The 26,724-nt window shown below is 36.8% G+C and overlaps 1 protein-coding gene across 11 annotated transcripts in view; it reads left to right on the forward strand.

Moving 5' to 3' along the window:
* Positions 1–26,724, forward strand: part of pde4dip (phosphodiesterase 4D interacting protein) — a 68,292-nt gene that overhangs the window by 22,831 nt on the left and 18,737 nt on the right. For 4 of the 11 annotated variants that reach the window (XM_058755185.1, XM_058755183.1, XM_058755186.1 and 1 more), the window contains exons 1-16: positions 14,326–16,350; positions 18,027–18,164; positions 18,317–18,436; positions 18,949–19,041; positions 19,144–19,512; positions 19,607–19,711; positions 20,326–20,463; positions 20,553–20,732; positions 20,818–21,012; positions 21,104–21,382; positions 21,457–21,576; positions 21,712–21,781; positions 24,332–24,447; positions 25,611–25,780; positions 25,888–26,023; positions 26,102–26,261. In XM_058755185.1, the coding sequence (XP_058611168.1) occupies positions 15,157–16,350; positions 18,027–18,164; positions 18,317–18,436; positions 18,949–19,041; positions 19,144–19,512; positions 19,607–19,711; positions 20,326–20,463; positions 20,553–20,732; positions 20,818–21,012; positions 21,104–21,382; positions 21,457–21,576; positions 21,712–21,781; positions 24,332–24,447; positions 25,611–25,780; positions 25,888–26,023; positions 26,102–26,261 (3,583 nt within the window). In that variant the 5' untranslated portion in view covers positions 14,326–15,156. Of the gene's footprint in view, positions 1–6,187; positions 6,302–8,305; positions 8,383–11,051; positions 11,176–11,367; positions 11,529–11,622; positions 11,780–13,058; positions 13,113–14,324; positions 16,351–18,026; positions 18,165–18,316; positions 18,437–18,948; positions 19,042–19,143; positions 19,513–19,606; positions 19,712–20,325; positions 20,464–20,552; positions 20,733–20,817; positions 21,013–21,103; positions 21,383–21,456; positions 21,577–21,711; positions 21,782–24,331; positions 24,448–25,610; positions 25,781–25,887; positions 26,024–26,101; positions 26,262–26,724 lie in introns of those variants that run through there. The other 7 variants (XM_058755192.1, XM_058755193.1, XM_058755190.1 and 4 more) reach the window with 4 other exon arrangements.

Genomic DNA, 26,724 nt, shown 5'->3' on the forward strand with positions numbered 1-26,724 from the left:
ATGTTTTAAGTTAGCAAAAGGGCCTTGGGGTCTCCAAGACATCAAACATGAACGTGAGGCTTAAATGTTAAGATGTTCTGAAAGAACCAGAGGCTCGCTTCACTCAGCATGATGAAGTAAACCCTGTTTTCTCTGATGGCTTCATGTTGTTGACTGTGGAGCTAAATCTTTCTTTAAAACTCAGATTACTGTCCTTCCTCTCATTACTGAAAACAGATGTGGAAATAATTAATCGATTTCTATCAGAACGTAATATGTGCTGCCATCGAAGAGATGATGAATGATGTATTTCCTGTGAGTCACAGCGAAGAGGCTTAGCATTAATTGCAATTTAGCGAAAGGAAGAAAGATGTGAGTAAACAAATTAACAGACAAAGTCGGAGATGAGAATAAGTCATCTTGTGTAGTTTGATCATTTTGCAGCCGTTGTTGTGCTGAAGCCTGAAACGAAGCCCAGGGTCTCAGCGGGAGTATCGGTCTGCTGAGTGGATTGGAGCTCAACACTGAGAGCCATCCGTCACACTCCATGCCCAGGGACGTCCACATTTCCCTGGGTAAAATATCACAACCCTGCAAGGGCCGGGGAACTCTGGCAGGAGCATCAGATCTTTGGCCAAGAGGCTCTAGTCTGGTATTCAGTGTCAAGCTGAAAAGTAATCTCACTGTTAAAATGTGTGGTTTGGATGCGTAAATGGCACCAGGATGTGATATTCTAACTTCATTTCCTCTAGAAGTTACTGCAAAGAAAGCAGCTGGAAACCAACTGAGCTGTGCAGTATCTCAGTATCAAAGTGTTGTCTCTTGAAGGTTTGAATGTTTTTGGTTTCTTAGAAGTTTCAGTAAGTAAATTTATATTTTTATTCTGCAAGGATACATTAATTGATCAATACTGAGAGTAAATACCTTTATTTGTTACAAAAGATTTTAAATAAATGTTGTTCTTTTGAACTTTCTACACTGTTTCTAAAAACATATTTATGAAACACAACTGGTTTCACTGTTGATAATAATAAGAAAGTTTCTTGTGCACAAAATCAGTATTTTAGAATCATTACTGAAGGATCATGTGACATGGACTGAAAATTAATCTTTGCCATCACAGGAATGAATTACATTTTAAAACATTAAAATAATTATTATTTTTCACAATATTACTGTTTTGATCGCATAAATGCAGCCTTGGTGAGCAGAAGAGACTGCTTTTAAAAACATTTTAAAAGTCTTACTGACTTTTGAAGGGTTATATAGCTAGCTATTCTGCGACATCTGTTGACACCTTTACCTTTGCACTGGGCATCGTTTATCCCATTAGCTCCTTGGGTGTTAGTTCCCAAGGCAACTTTGCCTCATAAATGACGCCTGTTCCTCCAATAAACTGTTGAAGTCAATATGAGGGACCTCGATTTTTTTTCACAAAAATGTATCCCCCACTGTAGGGGGCCAGGGTACTGGTTTGGATACAGAACCTGCTTTCTGTATAGCAGTGTTGGAGTGTGTGTTTTCAAATGAACGTCCAGCGTATGGCTTTCTTGTTTGTCTGGGAGTGCTTGTACTTGCGTGTTAGACTCATTGGGCCTGGCATAGACTGTGGAAAAGCTCTCCCCTCGCCTCAGTATGATGCTGGCAAACGGACTGAGGCTCCGCTGTACATGTACCACTAGCACCATCCTGTGCCATTGCATCTGGAAATTATTTACCAATGAGAGAGGAAGAGGGGGAGTTGTGAATGGAAAAAAAACAGAGGTTGCATAGGGGGAATTGAAAAAGGGTTTGAAAGAGTTCACCTAAAACTGAAAATTCAGTCCTCATTTATGTCATTTTTAAACCCGTATGACCTTCTTTCTAACATGAAAAACAAAATATCCACCATCAAAGTGATTCACATGACTCTTATGCTGTACTTCAAGTCTTCTGAAGCCATATGGTACTTTTATGTGAAGAAAAGACTGAAAATTAAATTACTTTCTACTTCTATGGAACACAAAAGATGTTTTGAAGAATATTTTATGTCCAAATAATGCAAAAAAATTGGACCTAACAGAATTTCTTTGTTTATTCAATGTGCATTTTTCAAAATATATTCTTTTGTGTTCCTCAGAAGAAAGCAAGTCCCACATGATGAGTAAATGATGACAGAATTTTCAATTTTGGGTGCACAATCTCCCTAACTCTAACTTTTTTGCATATTGAGAAGAAATGTTTTAGATTTTTATTCATAAAACAATAGCATGAATCTAACTCAAAGAGAGGTTCCCAACCACCTCCGTTCCATCCTTCTTTTCAGTCTCCATGGCAACAAGAAGGATGTCACGTGGAATTGGCTGTGGAATCTGGGCCTCTGCAAGATCAGCTTCAGAAAACCCTCTAAGGGCAGAAAACACATGAAAATGCAGTGAAGAACTGTTGCTGCGCTCATCCGTCAGATGTAATGTGACTCAATGCAATCACTACATGTTGTGATACAACAGTAGTTGTAGATTCTCAGCTGTGTAGAGCGGAGTGGCCGTGACTGTTGATTTTCTGCTTGATTTATGTCTGTGTTAAATAGAGCGCAGGCTCTGAGCTCTCAACCCTCTCAGGCTTAGCCTGTCAGGCTAAGTTTCACACAAACACATCAGCCATGTGCTTCGGTCATCATAATTACAAGATTCAAATAAACACAGAAATGGTCCAAAATAATTGATGCCTTTATTGAACTGTAAAATTGTAGTTAAAATAATTTGTTCTGGATTTAATTTGTATCAGATGAGAGACGTTGCAGGCGTTCAGCATGTTTATAGCACATCAGGCTGTTTAATATGTTTTTATAGCATTATCTAAAGGCATTTCCCCATTGAGCCCAAAGACCACATTTGCCTCAGTCTCATTTATCATTTAATAGCTGAAATAGTTCACTACATGAAGGGTGTCAGATTTAGTTTGCCACATTTTATGCTTTGTTTGTGTTTTTCCTCAGCAGTTGCTCATTAATTGATCGTAGAATTATGAAATGAATTATTATAGGACATATATCAGCTGGTATTACGAATAATGCCTCATTTTGCCTGTTTTTACATTTAGATTTCATTTGCAATCACCTAACACTCAAAGTAATATCAAAATCAATCTTTATTTTTCATACTGTGCATTATAATGTTGCGATGCCTAAATTAACTTGTCACATTTAAAATGATCGATTTTGGTGTTTTATTTAATTAAACAAAATAGTATAGATTTACCTTATGATGACTAAGACTGCATTTATTTTAACCTTTTTTTCAGGATTCCTTGATAAATAGAAAATTTAAAATTTAAAAAAAAAAGTCAATTTGAAAGACATTTTGTAACATTTGTAACAATTTTTCTCAAATAAAATGCAGCACACTTAAGCAAAAGTCTCCATTTGTTCTTCATGTAATCTCACTGCTGTCTAGGAGACTCAGGGCTTATAAAGTGATCTCATTTGTTAATACAAAAAGAAAACGAGAGATTAAATTTGTGTTTGTGTCTTTTGGCACCGTGTCATCTTCTCACATTACATTACAATCCTTAATGCATTCGTCATTGCAGTATTCCGCAAAAAAAAAGCAAAACAAACTGCTGGATACTGATGAGACATGAGAGAAGTGAAGCAGCATTTGGGACTCAGCAAGCGAGTGTCTCTGACAGTAGGCACCATGGCAACGTTAAACCGTCTACAGTAAATGCAAATGAGGGAGACAGAGCTGTTCAATGAATGCATTCCTGCACAGAAACAAGAACGAGCCTGGCTTCATTAGATGCGCTTCATTGCAAACTCCTCATTTCTTTTATAGCTTTTCTGTTGTATTTTTAAGAGATTGTAATCATAAGATGAATTTGATTAATAAGGCTTGGATTTAAATGTACTGTGAGTCTGGGAAATATCACAGGACCTGCTGACTGTGTTTGTTGCTCATTGTCTTTATACCTAGTTATTATGATGATTAATGGCTTCTAGTAATGATTAATATATACTTTCATTCCTAATTTCTAACCAGAACTCCATATCGCTTGTACAGTTTGTCATCTGGTATTATTTTTATGGCAGACAAATCCCTTCATTTGCATTTTTTCACCATGTGTAATCCTTTAAACGACCGTTTCAAAACCAGTTCCCATTAACTTGCTCATAATATCAAAACAGTCAATAAGCGTCAGTCAGTCAGTCAGTCAGCACTAGAGATTGCGTGCATATGAACCTCAGTACAACACAGAAGCTCACTGTCTTTGGTCTTCTCATGTCAGACCTCTGCCCCGTCAAGCAGTGACAGAAAGACAGAGTCCAGACGCCGATGTGTCTCTTTACAAACATGTCAAACCTCCCATTTTCCCCCCACAACGGAAAACCTCAGACCTGCAGAACTCAAGTTCCCTCGCTGACAGCCTGAGCAACGCAATCATTTATGTATAATCCAGGCTCACTGCCTCTAACAAAGTCAAATGCATTTGTCGGTAAGACTGAATCCAGATTTTAACGAATAGGGTTTGCCTTACATTTAAATGACCTAGAGCAATACATTTATGTGTGAGTCCCTAATGAGTTTTTAGTGGGCTCCAGTTGTCAATCCTAGTCTTTGAAGTTTAGTCTGCTGTGCTTTTGTGCATATGAAATTTCCCTTTGTAATGAAATCAGTCATATTCAGCTTCCCTTATTTAAGCCATCTATTGATTTGTGCTATTTTGTGCAGTCATTTTTTATGTAGCAAAAACAATTTTGAACCACAGGAACAGAAGGCAGATGCTCCCACCAGAGATGCATATAGAATGTGGGTCTTTATGAAATTATTATTTTTTTTTTTTGTGAGAAATAGTGAACGTGTCTCGCATAAGTGTGCAGCTTGTTAATGTATATGTTGGTTGGGGTTCGAAGAGCCTGTTGTTGGTATCCCATTCCAGAATTCCTCAGTGACAGCTGGTACAGGATACCTCCTGAAAATAACCCTGAAAAGTCTTACTAAAGATCACTTTGTGCAGAGTTAAGAGCCATACTGCCCTCCTATGGTTAAACACATTAACAAATAAACATAAAGTGCATATTAACATGTAAGTAAATCTCTAAGTGGGTCGTTCTTGTTAGTCATGTGAAGTATTAAGCTCATAACTTTAAAAAATGTAAACAACCGTTTAAAGGTATGGGTTCTGTAAGATTTTTAAATGTTTAATTATGCATTTATTTGATAAAAATGCAATCAAATCAGTAATGTTGTAAAATATCATTGTAATTAACTGTAATTTATATTTTAATATGTTGTCAAAAGTAATTTATTCCTGTGATGGCAAAGCTGAATTTTTAGCAGCCATTACTCTAGTCTTCAGTGTAACATGATCCTTCAGAAATGATTTTTAATTAGAAGAGTTTATTATAAACGGCTTAAATGTCAATTTGATCAATTTAATGTGTCCTTGTCAAATTAAAGTGGAACTTCTAAAATGAAAAACTGTCAATATATTAAGAAACATTTCAGATGTTTCTTCCTTTTTCCTTGCTCTAATCAAAACACTTTACATTCTAGTAATCTATAGAAATATCTCTTTTATCTAAAAGAAATGTTTTTAATGTCAGCATATTGTTGAAATTAATCTTTGTGGTGTGCTTGGCAGTCAGATATAGTCAACCCAAATGGTGTTGATCAAAAGGACAGCATTCATGCATATTCATATTCATACTGAAGCTCACAGCAAAAACAGTTTGAGAGAAACTTGAGGAACAGGTTTAATTTTAGTAAAAATTGTCAGATGAAGGATGGCAGTTGTAAATCCAGTTGAATCTAGTTGAATGGAATGAGCTGTCAGTGATTTTTAGCACGTAAGCCTCCTCTTCCCCCTGTCTTTTTTATTATCCAGATCAGTTAACACATCAAGTATGCCTGTAATCCTTACAGTTAATACTTCTGGTGGCTGTTGAAGTAAAAAAAGACCCCCCCATATCAGTCTGACACCCCTCCTTCTGCACACACCCTTTCAGGAGGAGGACCCTCAGTGTGTCACTTGCAGTTCATGCAGTTTATGTTGATGTTGTGTTCTAGTATTAGAAATCCTACTACATCTTCGTTAGCTTGTTTTAGATATCTTTAATTGCATGTAAAGAGAGCGTGTGATTTAGACAGTATGGCACAGGTATGAGGGGTCTGAGAACCCCAACGTGACAAGAGCGGCCATGTTTAACGGCTACCGTACTATTTCACAGCACCTCAATGACCTGAAGAAGGAGAACTTCAGCCTCAAGCTTCGCATCTACTTCCTGGAGGAGCGTTTCCAGCAGAAATTTGAGGACAGTAGCAGTGAGGATGTCCACCGCAGGGTGAGTATCGCTGGGCTACTATGAATTAAGCTGTTGACATGATTGTTACCTTGAGGGAAAGTTAACCAATTAATTTTGTCAACAAATTATTAAACATTTATTTGCCACATTTCTTATATTTTAGCAAAGTTAAACAATTATGAAATGTAAACAATACATTAAAAAGAACATTAATATTGAAACATTATATCTGTCACTAATTTTCCCCTGTTTTAGGACAATTTCTTTCTGTTGGGGGTGACAATAAGCATTCGCACAGGTGTATTCTAGTATTGCGGCATTTGTTTTGCTGGCAAATGCAAAGGCCTAAAATAGCCTGCAGACTGCCAGTCATCTATACATTTGCAGTGCACAACAACTGCAGCCTGGAAATGTGGTTCTGTTTAAATAAACAACATTAATATGGATCAGCAGTCTGCTGCAGCTGTCACAAACTGACTATCAGCACTGGAAAAACTGGATTATGGGTAGAGTGGTAGACTGGATGACTCTGGTTGGGTCTGGTTACAGTGAGGAAGTAAAGGTGACTGTCTAGCAGCTGTTGTCCACATTCTAATATACCAATATGGAACACACACACAAAAAGAGTTTATCACTATGTTTAAACTTATTTTTATTGCATGTAGAGTGATATAAATGTCCAAAAGTCTGAGATCACATTGAAATCTGTGATAATGAAACCAAAACTTTTTGAATGTAATGAAAAAATATGGTAACACTTTATTTTACGGTGTCCTTGTTACACGTTACATGTACTTACTATTATAATAACAATAAATTATGCATAATTACATGCAAGTAACCCTAATCCTAACCCTAACCATATAGTAGGTACATATGGTTAATTAATATTACTCGGTACTTAAATATACACTGTAACAAGGACACCTTAAAATAAAGTGTGACCATATATATATATATATAAAATTAAAAAATGCAAAATAGAAGAATTTCCTTATTCCTGTGGTGGATATAATATTTATGCATGCACTTTTACAGCATACATGATCCAACAGTCTTCAGAGACTTGATTGAACAATTTGATTAATTTTGATTAATTCGATAAATGTGCGTTTATGCACGATTGGACGTAAAATAGTACTGCTTAGCTGGTAACTGATACTCACAACTGAATTTTGTGTGTGAAAACAAAGCCCAAGGATGCAGTGCAAGTGCCAAAACTAGGCTATTTTTGTGTCTGACCTTTTCAAATGAACCTGATAAAACAAATAGTAGTCCTACTGACCCATATAGGCTACACAAATAATTAAGAGCGATTGATACATGACAGCTGCTCCTGAGTGCTGTCATTTATCAAACACAGTTTTACTGGCAAACGTCCCTGAGGGTTATAATGGGATGTGTATGTATCATTTCAAAAACAAAAAACCAGTACACACACAAAGTACTAGGCACTGATCTCATGCCAGCTACACTGAGTATCTGGTGGTGAGAGTTAAAAAAAAGTCTCTGTTGCTGTGGCCTGGTGCATTGTGGGAAGGGGAAAGTAGAGAGGTCAGGTTTGAGTGCATGTCAGAGAGAGTGAAACAGCAGGTGGTTGGCGTCTCTTGTTCTATTTTAAGGTCTCCCCACACCCATGAGACTCCAGCTGCACGTGCAGAGAGCTCACGCCAAGCTCTGCCGACTCAGCAGAGAAGATCCATGAAATATTTACAGCTTTCTTTTTAATATTTTTAATGCAGCATATTAACTGCATGTGAATAATTTCATTTCAAAAAATCTGTTAGTAAAAATAATGGAATAATGGAATAATGTTATAATGGAATATTTATTAGAGTTTATTAAAATTGAACAGAAAACATTGAACATGCAAACTTGCTCACTTTTCATGCTTTTTGAAAATCACGTTTTTGAATGCAGTACATGCAAAAGCACTACAACAAAACATTTTTCTTCCTGCATTATAGAGCTAAACTTGCTGCAAGAGGAGAGTAAAATGAGGTTGCAATGACATTTTGAAGAAAAAAAAACTTTGTTTTTCAGAACATTGAGCTGAAGGTTGAGGTTGAAAGCTTGAAACAAGAACTCCAGGAAAGACAGGAACAGCTTGACAAGGCCCTGTAAGTATCAAACAAGACAAATATATTCTTTATATCTTTATATAGTTGCTGTTGACAGGTTATTTATGTCTGTTACAGTTAAGCTACATTCACAGCAGAATGTGGTTGTCAGTCCTTACTGCTAAATTCAGTTACACAGTTCAGTTCAGTTATTACACAGTTCAGCTATAATTTAAAGTATAAATGAACTGACCCATAAAGTCTTACACCTGCATTTTGAGAGCTGCTGTATGAGCAGTATAATTTAAAAATCACAATACAGTTGTCAGTCAAAAACACCAACCATGTGAACGTAGACTTTTAGTTGTTAAGCTATATAAGAAAAAAAATTAAATAATATTTAGATTAATATTTCATTTTACTGCTATTGACATCATTATGTATTTATGCAATTAAGGGTGCAGATAGTGAAGCCAAGCGTAATCTGGAAAGGAGTTAAACTGGCTAAAACAAGTCTGTGTTCTATGAATCTGTCTGTTCTTTAGTCTGGTGATCCTCTCTCTCACCCAGAATGCTGGTCTGCTGCCAACTACTTTCAGCATAACTTTTTCTCATATGCATGTGCAACTTATCTGGCTGACCTGCCAAATGCAAAAGGCCAGAGCCCACTGTCAAGTCCATGTTGGACGCTTATCAGGTTTGGGGGACAGAGCAGGGTGCCATGATGACCTTTGAAATGTGCACATGGTCCTGTAACACTCTTTGCTGACAGAGAGGATATTTGAGCTCCTTTTTAGATACAAATACACACATACACTACCATTCAAAAGTTTTGGGTCAGTAAGTTTTTTTATTTTAATATTTTAAAATATGATTTATTTCTGTGATGGCAAAGCTGAATTTTCAGCAAACATTACTTGTCACATGATCCTTCAGAAATCATTCTAATATGCTGATTTAGTGCTCAAGAAACATTTCTAACTATCACTGTTGAAAACAGTTGTGCTGCTTAATATGTGGAAATTTTTGCTTACTATTTTTGTGGAATATTAACCATTGTAAAGTCATGTCACTTTTGAATTTAATTCATTCTTGCTGAATAAAAGTCAGTATACCCCAAACTTTTGAATGTTAGTGTGCGCACTACGCAAACACACTTTTGTGTGTGACAAGAGCTAATTCATTCTCAATAAAACACACAATGAGCAACTCAATCTTCACATAAGCGGGGTTGAGTTTCATGCTTGACTTTTTCTTGTACGGTCGGGTGTCAGTAATGTTTAAATTTACAGTAGGATCCATTGGCCTTGGGGGGATCACCTATAAACGAGACCCCCTTCCTTTGTGTTATTCTTCAGGTGACATCATTGCTCTGTTGCTATGTGTCATTTCCATCACACAATCTGTTCAGTTCTGATGATGATGTGTCTGCCAGTGACCTGGGTCTGAGTCTTGACCGTCAAGCAGAAATTCCCCTCATAATTTCTCCTCATGTTTTCCTCATACCTTTCCCTAAGCCATCGTTCCGAGCCTCAGAACTAACATTCGGTTCTCTGAGGACTAAAAAAAAACAAGCAGAACTGAATGATATCACCTTCCAAGCTAAATGACATGCCTGTAGGCTTTGATTATTAACACTAACTGATGTAGTGGCTGACCGGGACGATCGCTCGTTGCAGTAATGGATGTCCTGGCGCGGTGCAGTCAGAAAACCCAGAGGTGCCGTTTGCTCTGGATCAAACAATTACAGCAGGGTCAGTGCCGCAGCCATCATCACGTTCAAAAACAGCTCCGTTGCAATGCAGTAATGGAGTCTGGAAAAGCCGTTACAAGGTCCTCGAGAGGGTTCTAGAGCGCTGCACTGAGTGAGAGGCTCTCATAGACACTCCAGAATACTTTAAGTGTCAGAGCAACACCCTTCACACACACACAAAGACCTGCTAAACATCCCAGAGGAGACGTGAGCAAAGATTGTTACGACTCACCTTTGTGACTCACTTCTTTTGCTTTAATACTCTTTGGAGGATTGAAAAATGAAATGAAACTCTTTTACAGAGTCTGAAAAGTATGTACTTGGGACTTGACCACTCGCAGCAATTAATCTTTTGACTTTTTTCCCCAAAGGACACAGATAAATCTACCTAAAACATGATTTTTTTTTGCATTAATTGTTTTTAGAATAGTTTTTAGAATATAATTATCTAGAATTTTAGATTGAAATCATTTATACATTATTTTATATTTTTTATTACATTTATTATAATTATTTATAAATATATGTGCAATATTACTATAAACTTACATTTTCAAATAATAAAAACATTTACTGATAATAAATAGTCAGAATAATTATTGTCCTAAGGTATTTTCTAGGGGTAAATTCGCTTAACATTTGTGCCATATTAGGTGCTGTATTTAATTAATTAAACTGTCATTTATTTCAGTGCAAAAGCACTTCCTTTCTATGTTGTTAAGACTTATTATAGATTTAGTGCTGTTTGCCTTCTACAGTTTTGTTTAAAAAAGGTGATAGTGTACATTTCAATTGATCATGTAGATGTAATTCACTGATTTAGCCTTTTAGTTAACTTGGAGACAAATCCACAATGGCACAGGCAGCAATCTGACCAAAAGCGTCCTTTTTTCATTTGTATCGGTGGATTTGTTTTGACACATTCTTTCCGAATTGTTCACTAAAGCTATTTTGTTTGTATTGTGTCACTTCGCAGAACCACAGCAGAAAGTCTGACCAATCAGAATGAGGTGGAGGTGCAGCGTCGCTGTGAGGAACGGCAGCAGGAGATCGGGCACATGCAAGAGATTCTGGAGACCAAGATCCAGCTTCTGCAGGAGGTGCACATTGTGCTCCTATACGCAATAAAATGACCTAATTACAATGAAATCCATATTTCCAGCATTTATTATTTTAAATGCTTTTGCTGTTCTTTGTTACTTATTCTTGTGTGTTTTGAAGCAAATTTTGTTGTAAGAGATTTTATTTTATTTTATTTCATTGCATTGCGTTTATGTCATTTTTGTTTTCAGGAGGCTCAACTGGCAAGAAGTGAAGCAGAAAAAATGGCTTCCCTGGCAGATTCAGAGTCCCAGCGCTGTTTGGCTCTAGAAAGGAGGATGATGATGGAAATGCAGGGGGGAAATGAAAGCTTGTCTGCCATGGCACAACATGAAGAGATGGCTAAGGACAGGTAAACATTACAGGACAGAAATTGTACTAAATGTAATTCTGAGATTTTTGAATGAAAATAAAAACAATCTCTGATGCCTCTTTGTTTCTGTTAGATTGATAGAAGAGCTGAATGAAATCGTATGCAGGAGAGAGCAAGAGGCAGCCGATCTGAGTGCACAGAGGGACACCCTTACTGTAAAACTAACTCAGCTGGAAGAGCAAGTGCAGAGCCTTAACATTTCCCTCCAGCAGAAAGAGAAACACACAGAGGTAGCGTGTATAGGATCTCATCCATCAAAATGCACACACAGATTTCATGTGGCCCTGATAATGAGTAACCTTTTTTTAAATGTGTCACCCCTGCAGCAGCCAATCTGTCACAGTATAATGCTTTTGGGCAAATAGCATACACACTCAAATCTATGTGATTGTGCATGCAATATCTGGCTTTACTGTACTCCTCAAAAGCCAGCAGCTAACTAGGTCACTTTGGCCTCTGGCCCCTATTCAACCCCTAAAGGGAAAATGGATTCAGATATCAGACTGTATTTATAAACACATACACACACAGTCATGCCATTGCAAATAGGTCATGGCACTATGGCACATGCAGGAGTGATTCAATACTTCTCCCAGATTAGTATATTTACAGTGTGGGTATAAATCACATACACAGGGAAATTTATATTAACTTTGCCTTAGGTTCATATGCAAACTGAGACGAATAAAAATTGTTAAAGCCTGTGTGTAGATAAACTTGTTTAACACTGTATAAACAATGAACTAAAATTGACCAAAACATGGGAATTGACAAATTCAAAGGAAATTGTTTAACTCTGTAAAGCCTGCTCTATCGTATTTGATTCGCAAATGTCTAAGGCCTCTAAATTATAAAAATGATGAAACCTTTGCAGACACAATCTACTACATACCTTCTGTAATCTTATTAAAAAGCAATTTAGTACAATTCAGAAAATGTTCACCTTCAGGTCGTGGTACATGTGTCCTTGTGCTGTGAAATCTTCTCTTATTTTTCATAAAGTAATGTAAGAATAACTTTTGTATTGTATGGAATATTTCAAGATGGACATTTACTGGTCTGAGGCAACTTAGGACTGAAGCATCTCCCAGCATGGGATATGTATATGCATTTTTTGTGATTAGTCTGCGATTTCATTGAATTACATTACTATGTAAGCTATCAGATTTCCATCTTACTTTTTGGTCATATAAATATCAACTGCAACAAATTGCATATTTTGTTTAGTTTGGGCCTTTGGATAACAGTGAGATGTATCAGCTACACATTCTTACTATAATCATACAATATGAAAAAGCCATTAAAAGCCCAAAGTATTAAATATGATATTCAAAAAAAAAAAAAAAAAAGGTAAACTGTTTTACTGAAATTTTTTTCAGTAAGGTTAAAAAAAAAATACTGACTATTATTTAATATTACAGGGTTAAACAGAAAAACAGAATTTTAATTTTTAAACTGTGACATGGCTTATTTTGTCAGGCAGCAGGCTACATAATTTTCTCTTTTTAGATTCTCAGAGAAGAAATCGCTCATGGAAAAGGCAATACAGACCAGGAGATGCAAGTAAGACTTTTTCTTCTATTTATGTTTTCTCTCAAGTTAATCTTTTTTTAAAGTATTTGCATGTAATCCACTATTACAATAATGTCAATTATTATTGAAGTTTAGCACATTGTTAATATAATACATGGCTTTAATTTAGCTGAAGAAGCATCACTAGTGTGCTGAGTGCGACATCTAGCGACAGTGTACAGTCATAGCAAGCTGAGACTGCACACCAGCACACACATTTACAACTATTTTAATAATTTAACAGCCTGTACCTTGTATTTTAAAGAACTTGTCATTTTTTATCCAACAGTTAATCCAAGCTTTTTTACTACTTTTAATATTTTCATGTATTTTACTTTTTGTGCTGCTCTTTGCTCTTGGTAAATATTTTTTGTCATAACATGGGAAAAATCATACAAATAAGAGAGTAAAGGGATATGCAGTATTCACTTTCTTGTTTGACTTGGGTTTAGGTTTAAAAATAAACATTCAATTACATCACACTGTACACCGAATAGTAATGAAAACTCACAGTTAATTTTACTGTCTCTCAACAACTCCTTGCCATCACTATCACTGTTTGACATAAACAATGAGATAATGCTGCATTTGCTTGATTAGGATAAATAGGTTTTTGATTAAGGGCGGTGTGTGTTTTTGTGCTGTTATGGTGTTCTGTCTCCGTTGTCTAAATTCTAAAGACATTAGAATGAAAAATCCACAGAGACACCACACAACTGCCAAAATGTGCAAATATCACCATAAAACATCATTCAGTTTTATCTATCTATAATCAATAGAATTAATATTAAGTGATGAGAGATTGATCCATCTACCCCCATACGTTCACTGTGTTGAATGTTGATAGCAAATCTGGTTGTTTAAATCTATGTAAAATTAACAAGTTACATTTTTAGTCATTACAAATGCACATTTATTATATTGTTAATAGAAACAGCTATTCAGGATTTTAACTACGAATATTTAGATCAGTGATGTACCGACCTAGACCGCTTTTTACATTTGGTCTCCCCAATACTGAATATGATTATATCCCTAAATAAATCGTCATGATATTTAGATAGATATTATGAATCCAGTACGTCGGGAAAACAAATCACTTTCTCAGCTGCATTTCTTTGTCGAAAATGGAAATAAGTATGTAAAGTAAGTGGCATCGTTTGCTTGGCTTGTTTCCTATGTTCGACCGGTACAGGGGTGTTTGAAGAATTTACAAAAACACTGTTGACGAACAATGGACGATAAAACGTCAATATACAAGATGCTTTTAATTTAAGCGCGTGTTAAGAAGTTAGTAACCGTTACGACGTTTTTAATAAGTAAGATGTATTGTAGAAACGTATGTTTACGACACCCCTCTTTGTTCAGAAAATGGTACGCGCCATTTTTTCCCTGCCTCACTCACACATCGTTTGCTGCTTCGCTCTCTCTGTACATTGAGACCCGGTTATTTACACAAAATACTGTCAGTCTCTAGTGTGGCCGATCGGGGACAGAATATGATATTATTTTCGTCTACAAGTCGGATAGCGGTGGTTATTTAAAAAAGACACGTTTTTGTCGAGCGCTGGGATTTAAATGATGTCCTGTCATGTCGGCGTCTTCACAGAAGAGCGAATGAAACATAATCTGGAGCGCGAGAGTGAAGGACAAACCACGCATCTTTATTTCCGCTGACGAGGACGAGCATCTCAACATCGAAATCAAAATCGACATTTATTTCCATCTATTTAAAGAACGATCGGGAGGCCATACATAAGGATATAAAACAGCACAACTTTAAGACTTAATCAATTGACTGGAATGAATTAAAGGCATTATGTCATCAATGATAAAAAGTGACATCAAATTGTAATAATTTCCAATTATATTTTTAAATAGTTACTTTGCCTTATTTATTAATTTTTAAATGTCTAATTTTCCATTGCTGGGCACTGGAGAAGAATAGAAATTTAGGAACTATAAATACCATGAAATTTTCACTTTCGCTCTTGCCACAAACTACTGTGGGCTGTTATTTAATTGAAGATTTATAATGTTGGACTCAAAGATGAAGGACGTGTGTCGCATCTGTGCAAGGGAGCTGTGTGGTAACCAGCGGCGATGGATCTTCCACCCAACAGCCAAGCTGAGTCTGCAGGTGCTGCTGTCCTACGCATTGGGCAGGGAAATGACCCGAGACGGCAGGGGAGAGTTTGCCTGCAGCAAGTGTGCCTTCATGCTGGACCGAATGTACCGCTTTGACACTGTGATCGCCAGGGTGGAGGCCTTGTCCGTCGAACGGATGCAGAAGCTCTTGTTGGAGAAAGACAGGCTCAGACAGTGCATTGGTGGACTGTACCGCAAAAACAACGCTGATGATTTTGGAGTGGATAGCGGTGCTGTGGACTCTTCTGTAGTTGACTTCTCCAGGTTGGCTGAATCTGAATACAACGTTCTACTGCAGGACGATCTGACATACTCTATCTATGAGTCCTGGGCTGAGCAAGGCGCTCAAGAGCAGGTTCAAGACCACCAATGCCCTGTTCACCATCAATGCCATGCGACAGCGGACGCCACTTCAGGTCCCCGTCCCAGGAAGTGCAAAGGCTGCGCTGCACTGCGAGTGGCAGATTCAGATTATGAGGCTGTCTGCAAGGTTCCCAGGAAGGTGGGTCGGAGCACTTCCTGTGGGCCCTCCACACGGTACTCCGGTAGTGTTCTGGACAGCGCTGAGGAAACTGTCCCATCCGCTCCTCCACCAGAACCTGAACCTGTCGAGAACAACCAAACTTGCTGCCCCAGTGATCCAGAGCCTGTCGGCGTGAGTCCTGCCTCCTCTGTGGAGTCTTTGGACACCGCTGTAGATGTCACCACCCAAGAGTCTTATCCAAAAGTCCATCCTAACACCATGCAGGGAGAATCTGAAGAGGAACGATCTGCTATCAAGAGGCCTGGTTCTGTGTGTGGACTTGATATGGCTCTCAGCTTGCTTAAAAGCTTTGAATATCACCCTCTCCAGAGTCACAGAGGGAGTCGAATTCCTGTGCTCCTCAAATCTAATTCTACACCCATGGAGAGTCCTTACCCTCTGCTGCAGGTGCCTCCCATTGGGATAGAGTGTCCCATTTCTCCCCATCTTCCAGATGCTACTTCCAGCATCCAGCAGGAGCTTCAGTTTGAGTTGGCAGAAATGGAAGACCTGTGGTTGGATGAGTATGCGCAGTGCAAGCCATTGGGCCTTCAGAAGGTACACAGAAAGACCTAAGGATTCTCAGAAAACCATCAGAATGAAGAAAAGGAGAAATTACTAAGGGTTGTTTGAAAAGGATCGCTTGTGGACTGTCTGTACATAGTATATTAAGAAACAGGAAAGATGAATTTATAGAGCATAAACTAGATGAGTAGATGAAGAAACTCCCTCAGGCCTTTTTTTCCTCCCAGAGCTCTCCAGCTCTCTGATTGCTTTTGATTACTAGGTTACCCATCATCTTCTTAGCAATTCTTTCCTAGCAACTGTTGTTTTGAGCAACAATGCTTCCTGCCACAGGCTAATTCTAAAGATATCATTGTATTCTCACTCCTCTGATGAATACATATTGGCTCTATATTTACACTACCAATCAAAAGTTTGGGGTCAGTAAGATTTATTTTTTAAGAAATGTATACTTTTATTCAGCAAGGGTGCATTTAGTTGTTTAAAAAGTGATAGTAAAACATTTAAAATGTTGCAAAATAATTACAATTTCAGTTTTAAATAAATGCTGTTCTTTTGAAATTTCTATTTCTAAAAGAATTCTGGGGGGGGGAAAAATCACCGTTTCCACAAACATATTAAGCAGCAACTAATAAGAATTGTTTCTTGAGCAGCAACTCACCATATTAGAATGATTTCTAAAGGATCTGGAGTTGAAAATTCACCATTGACTGGCTGCTGAAAATTCAACACAGAAATAAATGATATTTGAAAATATATTAAAATCTAAAACAGTTATATTAAATTGTAAAAAATCATTCACAATATCAATGTTTTTCCAGTATTTTTGATCAAATAAATGCAGCACTGGTAAGCTTAAAAGACTTATTTCAAAAACAATAAAAAAAATCTTACCAACCCCAGGCATTTGAACAGTAGTGTGTATATGTTAAAAAACAGAATGAAGTATGATACATGATTTTTTTGGCAATGTAATGTTTTTAATTTAATCCATTAATAGGTAAACCCCTGTTGTGTGAGTCCATGTAATGACAGATAAAGCAACAGGCAGTATGAGTAATCTGATATTCAGTGTTCACAGTCAGCAGTATTGTACTATGCAAAGCCACTTGTAATCACTGTATGCTACCGTAGACAGGGCTCAGAAACATTATCCTTTAATTAATTGCACTGCTACTATTGTGCTAGATTAATTTTAATTTTTCTGCACAGTAAAGTCTTTGTTTATTATAGAGACTTATTTATATTTATATTATTATTACAAGAACCTATGTCAGTAAATAAATCAGTATGTGAAAATCAAAAACAAGGAAGTGAATGGCATGCCGCCATGGAAAAATAGGACTTCCTGAGGAAGTTGTTGAGGGAGGCAATGGTCATAACTGTTTGTTCAGCACTGCATGCATCCTATCACTCACAATAATACGTTTTTCTTGTAATGGAGAGTAGTGGAGAGTTTAGATTTCATGCAGAGTATTTATTGACTCTTAAAATATGAAATAGCGTTTACATTAACATAAATATTGAGTAGGAAATAATGAAGGCTTGATTAGATTGGTTAATGTAAACTTTTCCTGGCCTGTCGGATCAGGGTTGCATTAGCAGAAAAGACAACTTTAATTTCAAATCAAATCAAATTGTAATACATTTTTTCTGTAACTGTAATCCTAGAGTTTAAAATATTTGTTTGTATGAACTGTCTGTTTCAGAGGTTGATTGAGGAGCAGCAGTGTCAGCTGGTGGAGTACGAGAACGCAGCGGGTCAGTGTGTGAGCGAGCTGCAGAAGGCCCAACAGCAGGTCCAGTCTCTCCAGACCAAGATCCGAGAAAGCGAGGCTAGTAATAAGGTATTATTGACATCAAATGTGATGTTTCATCAAGCATCTGACAGTCATTTGGTGTACTGTTGTTGCTATGGTGTTGTTGTGTCTCAGCAGGAATGGGAATCATTAAATCGTTATTGTGCTGAGCCCTTTTGTTTGTGTGTGTGTGTGAATAGAAGTTGCAACAGAGGCTCGGAGACATGGAAAGTGAACTACGCTCTCTCAGAGAAGCAGCATGTGGTCAGGAGAGAACAATACAGACCTTGAGTGACTCACTCAACACTAAAGACTGTGAGGTATGTCTGCCCCGAAAGCTCAAAGTGGCGACTGGAATATCAGGCTTTCTCCACGTGCTTCAGACACACTGTTTGGCACTTGGGCAGGAAAATGTAGGTTTGAAGTAGTATAGCCACATTAATATGTACTGTTTTTGAGTCACTTTGACCCAGAAACACATTTTGATTATTATGCAGTGAAGTAAGAATTCTTATATTTCTGCTCCAGATATTGCCAAGGAGTTTAAATTGTGACTGTCATCAAAAACGTTTTAAGAAAATTAGCTCAAATGGTGATTTTTATTTGAAAGATGTAGAAAGCATTTTAGAGATATGCTAATCTCTGAAGTTCACTTTTCTAGCTATGAGCATTGAATAAGGGAAATGTAATGTTAGGTGACAAGTTTTTGATCAAATTTGAAAAAAAGTACTTTTTGATTAATTTTCCTCAAACACCCCATTATAGATTATTTCATTAGTGTGTCATTAAATCCATTTGCAATCCTTAATTGATGACTTTTTCTTCATGCTAGATTACTGATCTCCACCGTCTTACTGAAGAACAGAAGGAACTTCTGCGCTCCATGAAGCAACAGAACAACCATTACCAGCTTCAGCAGCAGCAGGTGGGAATCCTCCTAAAATTGAAAGATCACAAGTGCAATGTTAAAAGATTTTAATGACTATATCTGGTTATTTCTCCCAATGGCTTGCTGGCGCTGGCGCAGGTGCCTGGAGTGGCTCCGAGTCGTATGCAGGCTGATCTGTTGGACCTCCAGGGCTCTTTGTTCTCAGCCCAGCTGGAGCTGCAGGGCCTTCAAAGGGCACAGCAGCAGGGCCAGAGGCGAGAAGAAGACCTGGCTCGTGCAAACCAGCGCCTGCAGACTGACCTGCAGAGAGCCCTGCAACAGCACCAAGAGGGAGAAAGACACAACCAGGATCTACAGGCTGCTCTAGAGAAGGTCCGCCTTGAGGTACAACAAATGGAGGAGAAATGGAGAGACGAATGGAGACAACGAGAAAAAGAGGTTGAAGAAAGAGAGAGGACCATCCGAGAACTGAAGACCTCACTAGAGCACAAAGAACGTCTGATAGAAGTAAGACATGCAAAGAACATTTTGATTATTAGTACTCATAGACTTTCTATTAGTATGTTAATCTCTGATACTATATACTCTTCTGTTTGATCAGGACTACAGTGAGCTGGTGGATGGTCAGAAAGAGCCTGTCGGGAATAGAGACAACCTCATCCACAAGCTCAAACAACGCATTCAGGAAAGAGATAGAGCGCTGGAGGTACATAATCACACATATACAAGCTATTTGACCTATTTAACTATTTTTAAATAGCTTTATATACACTACAAAGTTTAGGGTTGCTAAGATTTATAATGTTTTCTTTTATGCACACAAAGGCTGTAATTATTTGTTTACAAAAGCAGTACATACATTAATGTTGAGAAATATTTAAAGTAACTATTGTGTATTTTAATTTGTTTTTAAAATGTAATTTATTCCTGTGATGGCATAGCTGAATTTTCAGCAAGGTCACATGATCCTTCAGAAATCACTTTAATATGCTGGTTTGATGCTCAAAAAACATTTATTATAATTAGTGTTGAAAAACGTACTGTTTAATATTTTTGTGGAAGCCATTATATAATTTTTTCAGTATTTTTGATGTAGTTTCAGTATTTATTTGAAATAATTTTTTTTTTTATAAATGTCTTTACAGTCATTTGATTAATTTAATGCTTCCTTGCTAAATTAATTAATATTAAGTATTTATTTCTTTAAAAAAAAAAAAACAGTCTTTTGAATGGTAGTGTATGTCATCGTTTTTATTTTCATAGAATTGCTGTTGTATATGAAATGTGCTATATCAAAAAAGTTTGCCTTACCTGTCTCAGAGAGCGATAGACGATAAGTTCACGTGCATGGAACAGAAGGAAGACGAGGTGCATAAACTCCAACTGCTGCTGAGAGAGAAAGAAAGAGACCTGGAGAAACTCCGATGTGTGCTTTCCAACAACGAGGAAACCATCACGGTACTGATATCTCTCTCACACACTGCTAAAATTATGAATACCAGCAATACGGTCCTCTTAAAACTATTTTCATGTGCTTATCTGTAAAGAGTCTGGAGTTGTTGCTGCGTGGTAAAGGTTTAGAGCTGGAGCAGGTGTGTGAGGCCTGGTGCAATGCTCAGGGCATTCAGCGTGAGAGAGAAGAGTCACACATACACAGCCTGAGAGAACGAGACACTTTAATCAGCCAGCTGCAGACGTCGCTGCACACATGCACCAAAGAGGCGGAGGTGAACACATGCTTCAGATATAATGCACATTAGTGTTCTTTTAAACTCTTTAACTGCATTCCATCCAACATGCATCTCTCTGCAGGAGATGACTGCGGTTCTTCTCAGTAAGGTGTCAGTCGGGCCCACTGAGGTGGCTGAGGAGCTCAAGTCTCGGCTTCAGCTCAAAGAGCGTTTGTTCCAGGAGCTGCTGTCGGACCGCAGCAGACAGACTCAAGAGCATCACTCACAGGTCCAAGACCTGCTCAACACCATCGGTGCAAGAGAGCAGTACATCAAGGTAACACTCTACCACTGACAGGCATTGTAGCACAATCTAATGTACCTCCTGAGCTTTAAATCACTTTTTAACATCACACTCAATCTCCCAGGATTCTGCAGGGCGTGTGGGTCACGTGATGGCTGAACAGACCGCTCGATTGCAGGAGCTGCGTAGGCAACTTGGGTCAGCTAACCCACAGTTGACTGAAGCAGACACACAAACTCTTCAGGACGAGCTCCGACTGACTCTCCGCAGAGAAAGAGAGGCCCAGAACCAGCTTACCGACCTGCATGCCACCTTCGCATCCCACCAAGAACAACTCAAGACCCAGGCTTCAGATATAGAAGCTTTGAGCAGGACTTTGAGCATCAAAGAGGAAATCATCAAGGTTTGTGTTTAGCCTTTAAGCTTAAAATTGTATGTTTTTGTAGGTGTGGGTATTTATTGACTTGATTTATTCAGGACTTACAGATGCAGTTGGTGGATCCGTCAGATTTACCGCTGGTAGAGCGACTGACCCAAGAGCTACAGATGCTGAGAGAGATGGTGGAACATCAGGACGCCACTTGCATTAATCACAAGGTAAGCATAACATCAACAAAAAAATGCTGAGTTTAAACGAAACAAATTGAATCAGCTTTAAACTACATGACTTGTTTGGTACTGTACAGTTTCAGCTGTGTTTATTCATATACTGTATGATTATTATTTTTTAAGCAGGCTGTTTTGGATCCTCCGGTGTCCATGGAAACAGGACAGGCGGCTAAATCCCATGTTGATTTTGGAGGTGGGGACGGACTGCAGTTTGGTCTGTAATGTGGCCTCCAGAAGACAAATGATGCCTTGTGCATTGCATCGCAATTATAATTACTAGAAAAGCATGTGCTGAAATTAACAAATGTTTGAATTAGTTACAACTAAAGACTGAATTGTGCATTTTAGTTACTTGAAGCCACTAGAGCAGGGGTCGGGAACCTTTTTTGACCAAAGAGCCAGTTTTTTATTTTTGATTAATGCATTTTTCCAAAAGAGCCTATATATATCTATATATATTATATAAAATGCATGTTTTTTTTTCAATAACGTTTTAATAATAGTAACTTTATTTGGACCATGGAAACTAAAATACACGAATATGTTCACGAATATGAATAACTAACCGTCAAAAATTGTGCAGGGCTTTTACTGTGAGATTGATTTACAGGGGGATGAATTCTCTTCAGAGATCTCTCTCTCTGTGTGACTGAGTGAGTGAAGAATAATGCACGGTGCATGTCGACTGTATTTATGTGAATACACACCAGTGCAGGCATTGACACTTCGTGTTTTGACCGGTTTAGGCGCGCCACCGAAGACAAAGTCTACTATGCTTGTCCGTGTTCCACTCGGACCTCGCGCGCAGAAAACATCCATTCAGAAGCGGATTGAGTTCCGTTTCGCGGCTTTTTTTTAATACTGTCTGTCTTTTTAAAATCAAGCATGTCTCGCTCTTTACTGTCTCATTCATTCACGTTCCTTTATTATTAACGCTAACTGTCCCACCCGCTGAAAGCTAATTTTTGTAATAGAGCATTTGTTGGTAAAGGGTGAGAGCTCTGGTGAGTTGTCAAAGAGCCAGGTGTGGCTCGCGAGCCATAGGTTCCCGACCCCTGCACTTGAGTTTTGTAGATACTATTGTTATGAATTCTAACAGCATAATGTTTACTTATATTTCATCTTACATGTGTGCATGAAGTTTTTTAATGTTCTGTTTTATTTTCAACAGTGCAATGTAAGCTCTTTTTTTTCTAATATTCCATGTGCTTAACTTTTATTTATTAATTTAAAGCAAAAAAATCAAAAACCTTAATATATAAATTTGAGGGCTACCAAAAGTGGGTCTTATTTTATTTCACTGTGTTTACTGTAGAAACCTGTAAAGCACTGTAGTACTTCAAAATGACAGTTTTGTTGTATTTAAGTGCTGCTGTGTTGTTTTAGAATGATTTATTCAATAGGTTTAGAGCATAGATTTAATACATGTTAACATCAGTTGTTTTGCATGCAGATACACTTGTGTTTGTAGCATGTCATTTGCACTTAGTATTGAGCTGAATACACCATGTTACTGCCTAACTGATGCCTTTATGGATATTTAAATAATATATGTGTTGTGCATTTTAGATAAGTTTTCATTTTTTTGTATGTACCATGATCATTTTGACTCTCAGTAAATTCTTTGATGAAATATACTGAATCAAAAGAAAAAACACTGTGGTGGTGATATGGTGAAAACGTGTTTATTTATACTGGGACATATTGGGCCTTTGGGCTGATCTTTTCTCTTCTATATCTTTCTCTTTTCTTTCCATTCTTTCCCATTTCCTAAAGTCACAAGCACAATTAATGCCCAAGTTTAAATGCTGCACATTAAACCTAACCAAACACATTTTCTTAATATCTGTTTGTTTATATATGATCCATAAAGTCCTAGAGATGCTGTTTTGGATACTACACAACATACACAATAGAGCTCACAGCTCAGCGTTGTCTTGTGACACACAATTCAGAATAATACTGTCAATCACTCAGGGTTCTCAGATCTTAACAGAAGCCAGTAGCTGATTTATATCAAATCTGTGTCATGAAATTGTCACATTATTCTGTTAATTAGTAAATGCAGTGCACACTAAGCATTAGTTCATAAATTGATAGCGTGTTAGCAGCTTCCCTTTTATAAAGCTTATATTTAAAAATTCATTAATAGTAGAGTCTTGTTGGCTACACATGGCTAAACCTCTTTCTAGTATCCAGTATAACTGTAGTTACATAAAGTGTAGATGTTATGAGTATACGACTAAAGGCAAGCTAATTTTATGTTTATTTTTTATTCTTTTTTAAAGTTATATAACCTGCAGAGAATATAAATATACCACTGAATTTACAATACAGTATTCAAAACAGGCTTTTTCAATATTCTGTTAACTTTTACAAAACATGTTCACAGTAATGGAATGAATCCAGAAGTGGGCAGTGCTGCCACTCAGGAAATGAGTATTTATTTATCTATTTTCTCTTGCTCTTCCTGTCTTTCTGCTTGTTTTTAGTATATCTGTTTGTCACTGAGAGTCAGTATGATCCTGGATTAGTTTGATTTTATGGTGAATAGTTTGTGAAAATGCTGCAGGTGAAAGGTTACTCAGAGAAGTCCACTGTCAGTAAGATGAGCCTCATTAGAGTATTATGTTCACTAGTCTCCATAGTGACGCATGCAACAGTCAGTGCACAGTGTCTGTGTGAGTGTGTGAATGCATTTGGGTGTATTTCTGTACTAAGAATGCAATACCTTTTCCTCTAGAATTCACATCAGATGATGGAGAGGAGGATGATGAAGACTGCAATAGTGAGTTTGCGGACAGTGCTGAAGACGAGGAGCGCTCCAAACTGACAGCTCAGGCTTTGGTCAGCGTGCAGGTATGACAACATGCTGAAAGCATAATAGTACTGCATGCATTTTGGTCATAGTTAGAAATATGTTTTGTATATGTAGGTTTATGTCTGAAGGTATAATAAATAAATATATATATATATATATATATATATATATATATATATATATATATATATATATATATATATATATATATATATATATATATATATATATATACAGCGCATCTGAAACATATTTTGCATTTATATTGAGCTTTAAAGATTTAAATCCTAGCTAACTATACTATGCTGTACAATGCAACATTAAAAAAAGAAAATAACCCATATCTAAAAACCTATTCAATTCTATAACCATGCTTATACTATGCAATAATATTGGCAAAGCAAGTTAATTTAAACAACGGTAATTCAGTATTTTATGTTACGAAGTGAGAGAGAAAAAAATAAAACATGTACAAGTCAATGTACATTTTTAAGAACACACAAAAGCATAAAAATAACACAAATAATAAAATAAAAATAAAAAATGCAAATAAATTAATGCAAATAATTTAATACAAATGTTTTTATAATTTTTATTTTTATGTTTTCAGTAATCATTTTAGTTTTATTTTAATGATTTTATTTTTTATTTTAGCTTAATTTTTGTAATTTTGTCATTTGCATTTGTCATTTTTATTGGTTTTTAAAAATATTTCTATAGCTAAATATCTTTCTATATCTTTAACTAAATTTTTAAAGTTTTTGTTTTATTTCAGATTTGATTTTAAGTTTATTTCAGTTAGTATTTTATTATTTCAGCCTTAACTTATTTCAGTTACATTTAATTTCAGTAACATTTCTTATTTATTTTAAGTTTTTCATCTAATATTTTATTTTTTATTTTATTTCACTGTAATTTTTGTAGTTTTAGTTAACAATTTTAACAATAAACATCCATCTGAAGTGTAAAATATGTGATTGTCGATTGCTATGTTGCAAAATAACAATAAATTACAAGAAGATTCAGCGAGTGCGGATCCTTTATCTGAAAGTGATGTTTTCTATAAGACATCAAATGTGGATTCATCCATATAAAAAGTATCATTTTGAGTGCACTATATACTGTAGCTACAATCATAGTATATATATATTGCTCTTTAGCACAGGTCCTGGTTCCTAATTATAGTATTTCCCTTTCATAGAGCTGTGATCAGCATAGAGGTCTTAGGGGTTGCCAGGATGCAGTAGCTGAGGGTCCAGGGCTGGTGGAGGTCAAGCTACTGGTGGAGCAGAAGAGGGCAGTAGAGAGAGAACTAATGGAGCTCAAGTCCCAGTTGGAAAAGGCTGGTTTCTCCTCTCTCTCTCAAATGAGGTACGGCCATCCATACAACAAACGAAGTTACAAAAGGCAATTTTACACATAATAAATGTTAGAAAGTGTGAAATTCTTATTTGTATGTGTGTGTACTCCTAAAACAGGAAAGCTTTCTTCACTCTACGCTCTGAAAATGAAGAGCTCAAGATTATGGTGACAGGAAAAAAGCCTCAGAATAATGGACAGAAGACGACATCAGATAGATGCGATGGACAGCTGGTGGATGCAGTTGGTGTAGAGGTGAGTTTGCTTTACACCTGATGGTAAATAGCATCCGTGGGTTTTTACTGCAAACTTTAATGCATGTTTGTGCTTCAGCCTAATGAAAGGCAGCCAGTGTGTGACCAGACGGTGCGACTGAAGTCTGACCTTGAGCAGGTCCAACTGGAGAGCAGAGAGCTTCAGGAGAGACTCATGGTGTCAGAAGCCACAGTTCAAGCTCAAGCCGAACAACTTAAAGACTACAGAGAACTCCTCAGTACGTAAACATAATCTCATCTATGAAACTACTGACAGAAATGCTTGTTAACAAATAACGCACATAATGCCACAAATGCAAAAGTTACTTTTTAAACTTAGACCTTCTCTCTTTTTTTGGTGAAAATGAAATGATTAACATATGTATGTAAAATAAACAAAATTATCACAATAGTACATTCAATTATGTTTAGTTATTTCAGGAGAGGTTTTCAAAACAAAGACAGTTTTCAAGTTGTTTTTTGTTAAATGTTGATATGTTCAAATGAATATATAAAATGTTTGAAGATTTGGTTTAATTTGACACTTTCTTGAGAACTTAAATGTTATTTTTGTAGACATATTAGATTTAAAATGCTTGCGTAAAATGAACTAAAATGAATAAATCTGATTAAATATTTCTATATATAGAAATACTGTTATACTATAATACAATTAATACTATACTACTATGTATTATAATT

Source organism: Onychostoma macrolepis, chromosome 20, assembly GCF_012432095.1.
Source record: "Onychostoma macrolepis isolate SWU-2019 chromosome 20, ASM1243209v1, whole genome shotgun sequence".
NCBI lineage: Eukaryota > Metazoa > Chordata > Actinopteri > Cypriniformes > Cyprinidae > Onychostoma > Onychostoma macrolepis.